This window comes from Rutidosis leptorrhynchoides, chromosome 2 (genome assembly GCF_046630445.1).
Source record: "Rutidosis leptorrhynchoides isolate AG116_Rl617_1_P2 chromosome 2, CSIRO_AGI_Rlap_v1, whole genome shotgun sequence".
Classification (NCBI taxonomy): Eukaryota; Viridiplantae; Streptophyta; class Magnoliopsida; order Asterales; family Asteraceae; genus Rutidosis; species Rutidosis leptorrhynchoides.
The window spans coordinates 560,314,442-560,328,520 of NC_092334.1; the positions used below are offsets into that span (position 1 = coordinate 560,314,442).

General features: G+C 34.4%; 2 protein-coding genes across 2 annotated transcripts; one reads left to right on the forward strand and one right to left on the reverse strand.

The window, feature by feature from the left end:
* The first annotated feature begins 5,111 nt into the window (after positions 1 to 5,111).
* On the forward strand, positions 5,112 to 6,942 carry LOC139893116 (cyclin-D4-1-like). Its single transcript, XM_071876254.1, has 6 exons — positions 5,112 to 5,408; positions 5,531 to 5,617; positions 5,723 to 5,818; positions 5,912 to 6,113; positions 6,210 to 6,319; positions 6,684 to 6,942. The coding sequence occupies exons 1-6, from the start codon at positions 5,112 to 5,114 to the stop codon at positions 6,876 to 6,878; spliced, it is 987 nt and encodes a 328-aa protein (XP_071732355.1). The 3' UTR covers positions 6,879 to 6,942.
* A 2,913-nt stretch (positions 6,943 to 9,855) lies between these two features.
* LOC139889726 (GEM-like protein 1) lies at positions 9,856 to 12,550 on the reverse strand. Its single transcript, XM_071872661.1, has 4 exons — positions 12,343 to 12,550; positions 12,165 to 12,266; positions 10,348 to 10,619; positions 9,856 to 10,062 (listed from the first exon to the last, which is right to left on the reverse strand). The coding sequence occupies exons 1-4, from the start codon at positions 12,548 to 12,550 to the stop codon at positions 9,856 to 9,858; spliced, it is 789 nt and encodes a 262-aa protein (XP_071728762.1).
* Positions 12,551 to 14,079: the final 1,529 nt, after the last annotated feature.

Genomic DNA, 14,079 nt, shown 5'->3' on the forward strand with positions numbered 1-14,079 from the left:
GGGGGTGGGTGAGTTGCTTGTTGGTCACTAGGTGGAAAAGCATGCAAAAGTTGGGTAAAAGGGTGGTGTTCATGGGGATAATGAGCCAACTATATTCCAATTCTATGTAACCAACTAGTTTAAGTTCAAGTATCATACTTACATGTAAACATGGGCTAGATTAATCCATAATATAAGTAGGGTGGGCTTACACTAGTCCATTAACTCTTAAAAGTCCCAAGTTGCAAGTAGTTAGCAAGTAATCCAATAAAAGTCCATCTTAAGCCCAAGTAACTAACTAAAGGCCTTAGTTAATTAAAATGATTAATAAAATTAATCATGAATGTAAATAATATCTTAAAATATTATTCGTGCAAGTTCCGGGTGTCACAAAGACGTTTCGGGCATTTAAAGTTCAAGTACGGGCAATTAAAGCAACATGTAAATGTAATAACATACATTCGATTAATCACACGTATTAATAATAATTATTAATAACTAACGTTGGAAAAACCAGGGTCGTTACAGCCCGTGATCGCCAAAAGAGTTATGCTGATCTTAAACGTAAAGACTTTGAATTCAACATTGGTGATCGTGTAATGTTGAAGGTTGCACCTTGGAAGGGTGTGATTCGCTTTGGAAAACGTGGAAAGTTGAACCCACGATACATTGGTCCTTTTGAAATCTTGGAACGTGTTGGACCCGTTGCTTACCGTTTGGATCTACCAGCACAATTGAGCTCAGTTCATCCTGCCTTCCACGTGTCAAACTTGAAGAAGTGTCTTGCTGCACCTGAACTTATCATACCACTTGAGGAACTTACGATTGACGACAAACTCCACTTTGTGGAAGAACCAGTTGAGATTATGGACCGTGAGGTCAAGACTTTGAAACGCAACAAGATTCCGATCGTCCGAGTACGATGGAATGCCAAACGAGGACCAGAGTTCACTTGGGAGCGAGAGGATCAAATGATGCAGAAGTATCCTCACCCTTTCCCGACTCCTCCATCTGCCTCAGCTTAAATTTCGGGACGAAATTTTCTTTAACAGGTGGGTAATGTAATGACCCTGGATTTTTCAACGTTTATTTATTAATAATAATTATTATTAATACGTGTGATTAAACAAATATATGTTATTACATTTACATGTTGCCATGACTAAACGTACTTGACTTTAATTGCCCGAAACGTCTTTGTGACACACGAAACTTGCACGAATAATATTTTCAAGTATTATTTACATTCATGATTAAGTTTTATTAATCATTTTAATTATCTATGGTGATTAGTTAGTTACTTGGGCTTTGATTGGATTTATTTGTTAATTAATGGAACTTGGGCTTTGATTAATGTTATGGACTCTTGAACATGGGATTATTAGCCCACCCTACTTCTCATATGGACTTATTTAGCCCATCATCACATGTAAGTATCATTTAGGTTGCAACTAGATGGTTTAATTTCAAAGAGAATCTTGTTACATATTACTTGCACACCTTCCCCATGTAAACACCCATATTAACTAAAACTTTTAAGCTTTACATGCTAATGACCAAGAAACAACTCCCCTTCCCTTTTTTTTTCTGCTGACCGTGGCCTCCCAAGGGTGAGAGGGAGTTCAAAATCTTTTTTTTTATCACTTAATACTTGCATTCTTCACTAGTCCCATTTCATTTATACACACACACTTACTTACAATTTCCTCTAAACTTTTCTCTCCTTCCTCTACATACTTGTAAGTATTATGAGACTTTTTTTTCTCTCTTTGTTCTTCATCCAAACCATGACCAAGAACACCCCTCATCATCATTCTTTGCTTGTTATTTTGATACTTGTTCTTGTTGGTTCACTTACGAGTAGTTGTTAATTGTTGTTGTTTACTTACTCCCTCCGTCCCGTCACAAATGTCCACATTTCTATTTTGAGATGTCCCATTACAAGTGTCCACTTGGTATTTCAACCAATGGGAAGAGGTTATTTTGGAGAGAGAAGATTTCTGATTGGTGGAGAATGGAGTTAGTGGGATTTCCTAAAACTGTGTGCAAAAAGTAAGTGGACACTTGTAATGGGACGGAGGTAGTACTATTTTTCTAAGAAGCAAACTTGTTAGTTTGATTCTTCATCTAACTTGTTCTTACAGGGCATACAAGAACATAAAGTTTCCAGCTTATGTTCTTCATTTATTGTTTCAAAAGTTTGTAAGTTCATGGTTGTAAAAATCATACTTGTGAATCATGTTTGTAAACTTTAAAGTTTACTTTCTAAAGATCAAGACTTAGGCTTGAATCTTTAAAGTATGAACAACCTTAAACTAGTTGCTTGTTTACTTAGTTTATTTCTTCATTTACTTGCACTTTAATTTCATGATTTATGTTCTTGTTGGTCAAGTGTTACTAGTTAACTTTGATCTCATTAATCTTGAACTAAAGTTAACTTTGAAAGTTCAAGAACATGTAAGTAAGCTTTCTTTAATTATAACTTTGTACACTTATGTTAGATCTAGACTTTTGAGTCTTGGATCTTCAAGATCAAACTAAGAACTATGTTCTACATCTTAAGATCTTGATTTCATAAGTTCACTTCCAAGTTTGTAACTTATTATTAGTTTTAAAGTTCATGTAAGTGTTAGATCTAAGACCTTGATGTAACTTTGGTTAATCAAACTTCATACAACTCTTAAGTGAGTTGTGCTACATGTCTTGGACTTTCACAAGTGTTATGATGGTGAAACCTTGGTTAAGATGATGCAAACACATCAAGAGTTTTACACTTGAAGCTATATGCATCAATGATGAGAACCATGATAAGCATCGAGCACCAAGAACCACCGGAACCTACTGACCCTACTGTTTTATTGTTTCTGTGTCTGAATCGTACGACCTAGGCTACTGTAATTATGATTTTCAGATAGCTATGTTCGAGTAGATAACTTTTCATATAGGACTCGTCTTAATCCGAGTTACGGTTTAGGATTTATGGCCCTCCGATCATCACTATGTCCTTTTAACGTTGTGCTGAAAATTCTGACCTACTCGCACTTAGACCGTCGCCACGGTCAAACGAAGACGAGTTTGCTTCTGGGATTTTTACCACAACTAAAGGACTCATATACGGAGCCATGGCCACTGGTCTCACCTTATTTCAGTAGGTATAGAGGTTGTGGTGACTGACCGAACTCAGCCTTTGTTTTAAACTACTTTCATAAACGAAACTTACTTTACGCCTTTTGTTTAATGATGAATGATGATAACCTTTAAGACCTTATTTACATACTTTTAAACCTATTCGGACAATTTACTGACTTAGTACTATTTGAATTAGGTTTAGGACCCGTTTGGACAACCTTCATTACTTGCTTACTTTCCCGACTCGACTTTACCGCTACTTTATCATTGTGAGTTATAGCATTCCCTTTTTACTTTAACTTATTTTGAGAACTGAGAATACATGCGGATTTTATGTTTTACATACTAGGCACGAGTACTTAAACTTTATATATGTGTGGGTTATACAACGGCATAAACATCCCCTTTAGCTCGGTAACGTGTAATCATTGGTTTTTGAACCGTGAACGCGAATCTTAGATATGGATCCATAGGGTTTGACATCCCTACTCGGGCTAGTCGCGCTAGCATTTAACGAGTGTTTAATACTTCGTAGACATACGCACTTGCCAAGTGTACTTTCAGGGGGTATAAACGTTAAGTTAGTTACCAAGTGCCCACGGTTAACATATACTTTATCATACTGTTTTGAAACGCTCTTTGTAGCACTGAAATCTCGTGACCTACCTTACATTACTGTTATACTTAAACTATAGCTCACCAACCTTTGTGTTGACGTTTTTAAGCATGTTTTTCTCAGGTGCCTAAGGTTATTTGCTTCCGATGTCGTGCTAGTCTTGCCGTAGACACCCGCTGCTCTAGTGTTATCACCGCATGAACTGTTTATCTTGCATTCAAACTTTAATACATTTGAAACTATGTTTTGTAACGACCTAAGGGTCTCATATATTTATTCATGCTTGCTATTCGTAGAAGTATACTGTTGGTGTAAAACATTTGATGTCGGTTATGACGTCACCTTTTTATCGTGAATGCAACTTCTTTTATTACAGCATATAGTACTTAACCTTGTAATGATCCTGTTGTTGATGATTCGTACACGATGGTTTTGTACGGGGCATCACACTAATAATTATTATTAAAAATATAAATACTCAATTTTAGAGCAAATTTTATTATTATTATATTATTATTATTCAAATATGAGTATTTTTTACGGGATTAATTACGTTACATATGTATACGAAATACATGTCTCAATAAAATGTTGTAATGTAGGTTTTTATGTCAAGAAAAATAGTAATTGTGATGAAAATTGGAAGAAGGTCGTAGGAGAATAAATGTAGTTCATTTATTATGACCAAGTTAAGTATAACAATATTTTGTAAAAATAACAAAAAGTTTCTTAGTCGAAATCTGTAGTTCCATAGGTCATTAAACTAAATGACTTTAGCATTTACGTTCACTTAATATCTACTGTTTCGTTTAAACAAACTCGTAAGTCAACGGGTCATTTCACTAGTTTATGCTCCCTCCGTCCTATATTAATAGTCTAGTTCCATTTTGGGATGTCCCAAATTAATAGTCTACTTTCATTAAAAAAATAAAATAATAAGAAGCTTAAGTTCTATTATACCCATAATGTATGTGGATATGATTAAAGGAGAAAGAAAAGATAATGATAATACTGGAAAGTAAATAGAAAATATATGACATTTTCTTAAAATGTATATTTTTTGTCTTTGGATTATTAATATGGGATTAAGGGAGTATTATATATATTACCTATAAAAGGTCCCAAAACTCTCATCCCCAACTCCGCCCATCATCCTCTACATAACATAAGCCGCATTCTTTGCACAAATTATTAACTCCATTTCTATTTTTTTAATATTCATATAACAAACTCCCCCAGTTTTAGCATTATTTCTTGAAAATTTCTACATTATTTGAGCTATTCCCATTTTTTCATTTATTATTAGTAGCTCATTGAATCAATAACACCCCAGTACAGAGAAAAAAACAAATTAATATCTTTTTATTTATTTTTTCAAGATTTTGAAATGACACCTAGTCTTGTTTGCTTAACATCAAGTTTACTATGTGTAGAAGATAATGACATTATTTGTTATGATAATGAAGATTATGATTGCGATATTAATCAAAGTTACAGATTTGTTAATCATTTTGAAACAGAACACTCTGTTCTTGATATCCCTTTGCAAACTGATGAGTGTTTGAACATGTTGATTGATAAAGAATGTGAACAAGCTATTGGATTTTTTGATTACTTAAATAAAATGAAAAATGGGAAAGTGGATTTGGTTGCAAGACAAGAAGGTGTTGATTGGATTACAAAGGTTTGTTCTTTAACAATATAATTTAATTTTTCTTAGAGCATTTACAAGATTCAATATAATTTTTAGTTCAATTTGGGATTTTAGTAAGTTGCTAATGTTTTTTAATTACTTATTATAATCAGGTTCATGCTCATTTCAATTTTAGACCTCTAAGTGCAAATTTAGCAATAAATTACTTGGACAGATTTCTTGCTGTTTATGAATTGCCTGTGAGTTGTCATTTTATATTTTCATAATAATTTATGCTTTATTTGTCAATTTGCAATATAATTGTCAACTATAATGATTTTTTTTATGGTGTTTATTAATAAAAGGCCAAAGCTTGGATGATGCAATTGCTAGCTGTATCATGTTTATCATTGGCAGCAAAAATTGAAGAGACTGAAGTACCCCTCATATTAGATTTGCAGGTCAAGATTCTTTTTTTGACTAAAGTTGTTGACTTTCTTTGTGGGGTCAGATTAAACTTGACAATAAAGTTGGATTCATGTTTGAAATTATAGGTTGATGGATCAAGATTTATGTTTGAAGCAAAAACAATTCAGAAAATGGAGTTGCTTGTGTTAACTACATTAAAATGGAGGATGCAATCTGTGACTCCATTCTCATTTCTTGATGAATTTATTAAAAAAGTCAATGGTGGTCAACATACTTCAAAATCTTTGATTTTGACATCAACCCAACTCATTTTATGCTTGATTAAAGGTAAGATGATGATATTTTGTTTGATCCCAAAAATTATGATTGATACTCGTCTATGATATAATGAGGACTAATTTTTAAAATAATTTTATAATGTAGAGATTGAGTTCTTGGAATTTAAACCTTCTGAAATAGCAGCAGCAGTAGCAATTCATGTGGTGGGAATGGGATCAACTCAAATTTCTGCTCTTCTTCAATATGTTAAAAAGGTAATTAAGGAACTAACGATTCAAAGATGTTGTAAACTTCTTTAATTTTACATTAAACATTAAGCATTAAACATCAAAGTTATAACTTATATGAAAAGCATATTAGATGTAAATAAATGGAGTTTGATTTCTGTTTTGATAACTTGACAAAATTTTAAATGATTAATGTTTTCATAGTTCAAAGTCATTTAATTTAAATATTTAATATATCTATAATAATGCTTAGATCTTGAAAGGTAGGATGTGGAGTAATATTAAATATGCAATTAAATGCTTTACATTTTTGGGATTTTTCATGATAGAAATAATTTAACTTCAATAGTAGTATTGATTGAAGTTTCTTATTTATCATGTGTTTCTGCAGGAGACTGTTCTTAAATGCTTAGAGATGTTGAAAGAGGTTGATGGTGATTGTACAAGGAGCTTAATGAGTGGTACACAGACATCAATGCCAAAGAGTCCAATTGGTGTGTTGGAGGCAGCATGTTTTAGTAATAAAACTGATGATTCTGCTAAAAGGAGGAGACTCAACAATACATCACATAATTTGGAAATTTAGATTCACATTTAGGTGAAAAAAATAAATTGATTGAAGTTTATTTTTTATTTTTTTGCAGGGTGAGTATTTAGTGTGTTATCATTGAGTGAAAATTCCTAAAAGAAAAAAAAAATTAAGTCATGAGCTGTTAAATATTAGACTTCTTAACAGCTTGGGAAAAGAGAGTTAGGGTAATGTTGGAAAAGAAAATTGAATGTATATAGATTATTATATTATATTATGTACTCCGTCTTTTTGAGTAGATATGTTTTTTTGTGTAACTTAGGTTGCTCCCAACGGAGTAAATACTCCCTCCGCCCAGGCTATAGTCCACAAGAAGCCGATGGCAGCAAAGGCGCCCAGGTCCCGCCCAGGTACTCGCTCACCATATCGTGCTGCTGATCATTCTTTTTAATCATATTTCAGGACGGAAATATTGGCTAAAAAATGTGGTATTTTTTGCTTCTTAAACTTGTACATTTAATTAATTAAGAGAAGAAATGAGTGTTATTGTTGGGAGTGTTTAGTCCTGGAAAGGAAGTGCTGAAGTGCTGATGTGGCGCTTATGTGGTACATGAGGACTAAGATGGAGGAGTGTCTCCATTGGGAGCACTCTTACGTTTTGATTGAATTTTTTGGGAATTAATTAAAGTAATAATTGTATTTCGATAACTCTATAAGACTCGGAATATTATTCCTATAGAAAGATGTACCTAACATAGAGCATCTTTGCGTAGTTCAATTTGGACATAGATTTGAAATACTACGGAGTATATTTTATAGATCCACTAACAATTTAAATTAATTTACATTTTATAGTTGTAATGTGGGTTTTAATAAGTACAACATAATATACATCAGGTGTTTTGTACATTGACATTAATTCATTATGCTACTTGTATTCTGTAGTAATTTAAATTTAAAGGATTATAAATGTAATATTTTCAATCTATAACTTTTTGCATTTTTGTATACACACGGATGTAGAGGGAGGGGGCTATGTCCCCTACCCCAACTATACAAAAAAATGAAATTTTTGGCCCTTTAGTCACGAGTCCTAATCAATTAATTGGACTCTATATGAAGGAGATATGATTAAAACGGAGACAACTCAGTAAATTTGTAACAAACAAAACTTGACATTCTTCGACATAAAAATAAATTTCAAACTAAATAAGTATTGGAAGTTTATGAAATCAACCTAGATATTGTAAAATTAGAAACGATACGCACTTGAAATATAATAGGTCGTATACATGCTCAAGCACAAAGAAAATGCATTGGGTTCGTTGGGGAACAAGTTCTAGCTTCTTACGATCAGGGGGCGTAAATATGGGTAGCATTTGCGCGTTTAATTATTTGTTGCTTCTTAAATGGGTGTGGCGATTCGTTTCTAGTGATAAGTCATTTTGGGTTAAGCCTATATGCTAACAAGGCTGAGGAGTAGGGAAACCGTGACATGATACAAGTCACCTCTGTTATCACGTGAAAGAAGGACACGACTAGTCAGATAATTGCTTACAGTACATCATGTAGGTAGAGGAGGTCGATAAAGGGGTTGGAAAAGTACTATAACCGGTGTTGGTGACTGGAATAAAAATCTCGTCGCCAACAACAACCAAAGGATAAATGAAATGATTAAAAACAACACTTAGATTAGTCACAGTTAAAGTAAAGTGCGTAGATGCAAATAGTATCCATAGTCCAACAAGCATCACCTAAATCCGACAAATTTACAAAACAAATTCAGGTTGATAAGATACACGAGAATAACCATGAAGGTGGTCATGGAGTGGTTACTGGTTAGGGCCTACCCTTCTAAAGTGGAAGTCATGTGTTCGAATCCACAAATATGAAAAAATTAATCTCCCTTGTGACCACAGAGGTTCACCCGCGATGACTCCGATTGCTCGAAAAGCAAGCAGTCGTCCTAGTCTTAGTCGGCTCGCAAAGCGAGTCGGTCCCATGTATACTTAAATAAAGATACGTTAGAATAAGGCCCAAAATAATGGGCTGAGAAGTGATGTAAGCCTTAGGAGGCAGACATCAAGTGGAAGATGTGCTATTTGGTTGTCCACTGGAATGAGGTGGCCCACTGCCAAGTATCCCAGCTGCTGCTGGTCCAAATAATTGTTAGAGTGGTAACCGCAAAGCTTGTATTTGCTGCTGCGGTTTATTACCTTTGGCAAGAAAGAAACGTTGGATGTTTACGTTGACCAGCTTTTGAAGTTTTTTTCTGGACGGTTGGACTCAAGATAATGACATTGAAGTTCAATATCTGCGGGTGATGATTATGAAGTCTTTGTGGCAAATGTCTGGTTGTTTTGGTCTGGTTGTTAAAAAAAATCCTTGGGGATTAATCATATTTTTTTTTAACGGCAAGCTTGCATCAGCGTATCATTTATTTCAACGACACTCATCATTTGCACATACACACGCGTTCGGGCAGGAAACCCGAACCATATTACAGGGATCCGAACCTTAAACCATCCCGAGGGGCAGGCGGGTCGGATCTGGGTCCTGAATAGGTCGGTAAAACCTTCCCAGGGGCAACCCGACTTATGATAAGTAAGCCTAACACGGATATTTTTAAAGAGTGGGACTCGAACTTGAGTCCACTCTCCCCCTTGCCCTGGCCCCACCTAAGTGAAACCAAGGATACCTAGGTCAAAATTGTTGAAGCAAAATTTACTCAATATCTAATAAATCCCCGATTTGCTGATTACATTCTACGAAGTCGTGATCGATTACTCCCCAATTAGCATTTTTCTAACTTCGTGTAATACCCCCAGTCCCCCACAAAATTAGAGCAACATATCACACTCTTATATGCATATAAATAAAAGTAACACAGCTATGAATCCTATTATTATTGTTCATCAATACTCACTATCATATATCTTTACTATGGGACTCATGGAACAAAACACCCCATTAGTGCAATTTTGAATGCTGAAATGAATGTATAGTAGGACTCCCAACCCAAAATATAGATGGTTCAACAATTTGAACTAACAACACACAGAGGATATTGGTGTGGATCAAGTGCACCCTGAAGATTTTTCGCTGCGCTGTCGTAGTATACAAAACCCATGAACCAGAACTCGTGTTCGTCAACTGATACAACTTGGATGTACTTTTCTGCAGGATTTGTTTTGCTTCTCGAAGGGTACACCGCTTTGAGTTGAAGAAGTGGGAGGATCACCTATTTGTTGTTTCACAAAACATACTGCAAGTTAAAGTCATATGCATCTTATGCATCACAATGAATCTAATCTTTGATATATTTTGTAGTCATTTTAAAGAAACGTAAACGGATAAGGTTTTCCTGTTCAAACTACCCGGAGAAAGAAGATATTTTTATCGTTTTCGACCCTTTTCCTTGACCACCCCAAGATATCTCATGTACGATGCCCTAAAGATTTTTCATTTTACATTATACTCCTATCTTTATATGTAAATTAAAGATAAAAGAATTAAGGAAGTTAACCTTGTAATAGCTCCATTTCTTTTCATCACCAACTTTATATGGAAGTGGATTATCACTACAAAACGCGAGCTTTGCAGTTGAAATGTACAGTACACCCATTACGGGGCCAGCAGAAGTTGATAGGTAGCATGCATACGACTTCAAAAATCGCTCATCAGGAAACGTTTGAAATGTTGATCGGAAGATTTTATCGTATCCACCTTCTGCAAGAACTTTGGTTCCCTGAGCAATTCTTCCAACAGCCGCATCAGTAATACTAGGACCCGTTTTTACTGGTTCAAGGTAATCAATCAAATCAAATACTAAATGAAAAGGTCATTACATACAGAATATAAATATGTATATATATACACACACACACACACACACACACACACACACACATACGCCTAATTCCAATTCCCCTACAATACCGAAATTCTTAGTTGCAAATTGAATTCAGATCAAACTTTTATATTACCATGATATGTAGAGGAAGTTCAATGTTGGGGAAATTATGGTCGGCTGCCCCTCACGACCACATTTTTTAGTGTATTTATATGTTAAAGTTATATGTTTTGCCCCGTTCTTTTTTGAAAGGCAAGTAGTTGGAATCACTGATGGGGATAGAAACCACCCACCCGATCATATTCCATGCACACACACACGCTTTCGGGCAGAAACCCGAAGCGCATTACAGAAACCCTATCCTTAAACCATCCGAGGGGCAGGCGAAGCGGGCCGAATTCTTGGAATACGGGTCGGTAAAACCTCCCCGGGACCCCGGGGCAATCCATAATCGGGTAAATACCCTGAATATTTTTAAGAGAGGGACTCGAACTTGAGTCCTTTCACCCCATCCAATACAAAAGTTATTGAGCGTACCACTTAGGAATGGCAATGGATCGGATATGGATCGGGTGATGCCATATCCACATCCATATCCATTTAATTTTTGTTCATCCATATCCATATCCATATCCATTTAATTTTTATTCATCCATCCATATCCATATCCGTTGGATTAAGCGGGTTAATGGATATCCGTTGGATATTAAATGAAACGTTAATCTAACGAAAATTTTGACAATTTTATATAGAGCATAACAAATGTAAATATTTAACCTTAATATTATTGGTTTCTTACTAAGGTTTGGATGTAATTTGTCTTCGATTTTGACTTAATTGAGCAAAATGCGTTATAATATAAGTAAATATATGTTTAAACTAATATAAATGTGTTACTTTAAGTGTTGTTATTAACAAATTAATAATTGTGTCGATCATAACCCTTATTTTTGTTAATAAATTAAGAATTTGTATGTTATATGTATATGTATATCGATATGTAGATGTTTATAAATATATTTTAGTACGTTTATATCAATATATAAATGTATTTCGGGTGGCAATGGATATATCCATGGATGACATATTGTCATCCATATCCGATCCACGAAATATTTAGATCATCCATATCCATATCCATATCCATTAATCGTCCATTTACATCATCCATATCCATTATAAATGGATCGGATCGGGTGGATATCCATCGATGGAACATCCATTGCCATCCCTAGTACCACTAGGCCACAAGGGCGGTTTTTTAGTTTATGTTTTTCAATCTTTTAATATTGTCAACAAAAAATCATGACCACTATACATACATACGTTAGGCACGAACACTCATTAGATACCCTTATATCATTAGATTAACCCTTATATCATATCATTGATAAACAATTATTCATCATAATGATTAAAATCAACTAATACAAATGAATTAAACAAAATTAAATATTTATTTATTGTTTTTGATGTTAATTTTAACTTACAATGTTGCCACACATCTCCTGCATATTCTTGCCCTTTCTTTGTTGCTTCAGCAGCTTTCTTAGCCCATCTCCCAAACATAATCTTCATCGTATCCATCGTACCTGCAGCACATCAACGTACACAAATAAATAATTATAAATTATTCACAAAATCGTTATTATTCACATGCAAACTCACTTTTCGTTGAAGAATCTCGAACCGGCGTAGCTGACACGTAAGGATTATCAGACGGCGCATTCATTGCGGTGGCGCTACCGCCGGAAATATCACCGGCAGCCGGATGTGAAGGGGGAACGTTAACGACGTTGTTCATATGGTCTACATTGTTAGGGTTTGTATTCAACGGATGTTGGTGCGATGTGTTGGATGATTGATTAGGATTCATCGCCCAAAATTTGATTTAATTAAGATAAAAGCTAGGAATCGTCTAAACTTTGATTTGATGAAGATTTCGAGGGTTTTGTTTTGATTTATTTAATTTGATAATTTGATTGAGGGAGTAACGTTTAGGTTTTTACTTTTATGACACCTGGCAAGTGGCAATGCATGTCCTTTATAAACGACGGACAACAATACTCCGACGATTTTGAAAATTTTCTAGTGAGTTACAGATTTGGTCCACTGAGTTACGAAATATTTACAAATCCTTTCTTTCTTTCTTTCTTTCTTTCTTTTTCGTTTGTAAAGAAGGCAAAAAAACCCGTACCCGATGAGAAAAATCAAAACCCGATATTTCTAGGCCGGGTAAATGGTTATAGGGTCGAGTATGGGGATTGTTTTTAATTTTTACACCGGTCCGGGTCCGGGAATGCAGGGGCGAAGCCATGAATTTTGATTACTGGTGGCACAAAATAATAACAAATATATGATGAAAATTTAAATACGCTATGCCTAAAAATAAACAAAGTTATATTTTAAATCAACGTCTATATATTTCTTTCATTGAAAAACGACCTACAATTGCTTTATCCATAACACTAGCAACTCTTTTACCCCATCTGATGTTACTTTTCTTTTCTTTACAAATCGTTATAGTGTCTTACATCCGTATATAACCAATAGTTATTTAATAGTATGTACAAATTCATAAAACTACTATACACTAGGAATAACAATTTTTAATTGAAATGCAAGTGTGGATTGAATATATGTTTTCAATTGTAGATTTTCAAGCATTCAATCACTAGGTTACTCGTTTGAAGTTAATTACGAATAACATTTGACCTGATTGCAAATAAAATTGTGATAACTTAATATGACATATAATAATTATAAAACATTGACCGTAAAATCTAAGTAATTACTAAACTAAATTGATACAAGTATAACATTAAAAAAACACTTAAGAAATTAGATCATTGAAAATGAAATGATTTTTTATGAATAGTTACATGAAGTGAACTACAAAGATTGATAATCACTTCAAGTAAACAATAATATATAGTACTCGTACTTGTCACTGTAAAATTATATCGCAAAAGTTTAGATCATACTTGAATCAATATCAATCTAAATTTTATTATTAGGAAGCAAACCAAATTCAAAACAGCCACTAAATAATTTGCTATTAAAGTATTGGACCAAGGAAGATATAAACTAATAAAAGTGGATATAAACTGATAAAAGTGTGAATAATTTGAGTTGTGAGCCGGTGCCCCAACTTTAATTGAATGGTAGCACTCTTTTAAAAGTCCTAAGAATTCTTACAAAATATTTACATAACAAACATCAATTTATCATTGCACTGGTTGCCTGTGCACCCACAAGTCATAGAGTGGCTTCGCCACTGCGGGGATAGTTTTAGACACAAACCCGATTATCCGGCCCGTATATACGAAAAAACCCGAGTCCGTATACCTGAACCGTATACCCGATTACTCGGCCCATATACCAGATTACTCGGCCCGTATACCC

Coding starts and splice junctions, on each gene's coding strand:
- LOC139893116 (XM_071876254.1), top strand. CDS start 5,112: ATGACACCTAGTCTTGTTTGCTTAACATCAAGTTTACTATGTGTAGAA. Junction 6,114..6,209: donor CATTTTATGCTTGATTAAAG/GTAAGATGATGA, acceptor TTTATAATGTAG/AGATTGAGTTCTTGGAATTT. Junction 6,320..6,683: donor TTCTTCAATATGTTAAAAAG/GTAATTAAGGAA, acceptor GTGTTTCTGCAG/GAGACTGTTCTTAAATGCTT.
- LOC139889726 (XM_071872661.1), bottom strand. CDS start 12,550: ATGAATCCTAATCAATCATCCAACACATCGCACCAACATCCGTTGAAT. Junction 10,620..12,164: donor AGGAGATGTGTGGCAACATT/GTAAGTTAAAAT, acceptor ACCTTGAACCAG/TAAAAACGGGTCCTAGTATT. Junction 10,063..10,347: donor AGAAATGGAGCTATTACAAG/GTTAACTTCCTT, acceptor AACAACAAATAG/GTGATCCTCCCACTTCTTCA.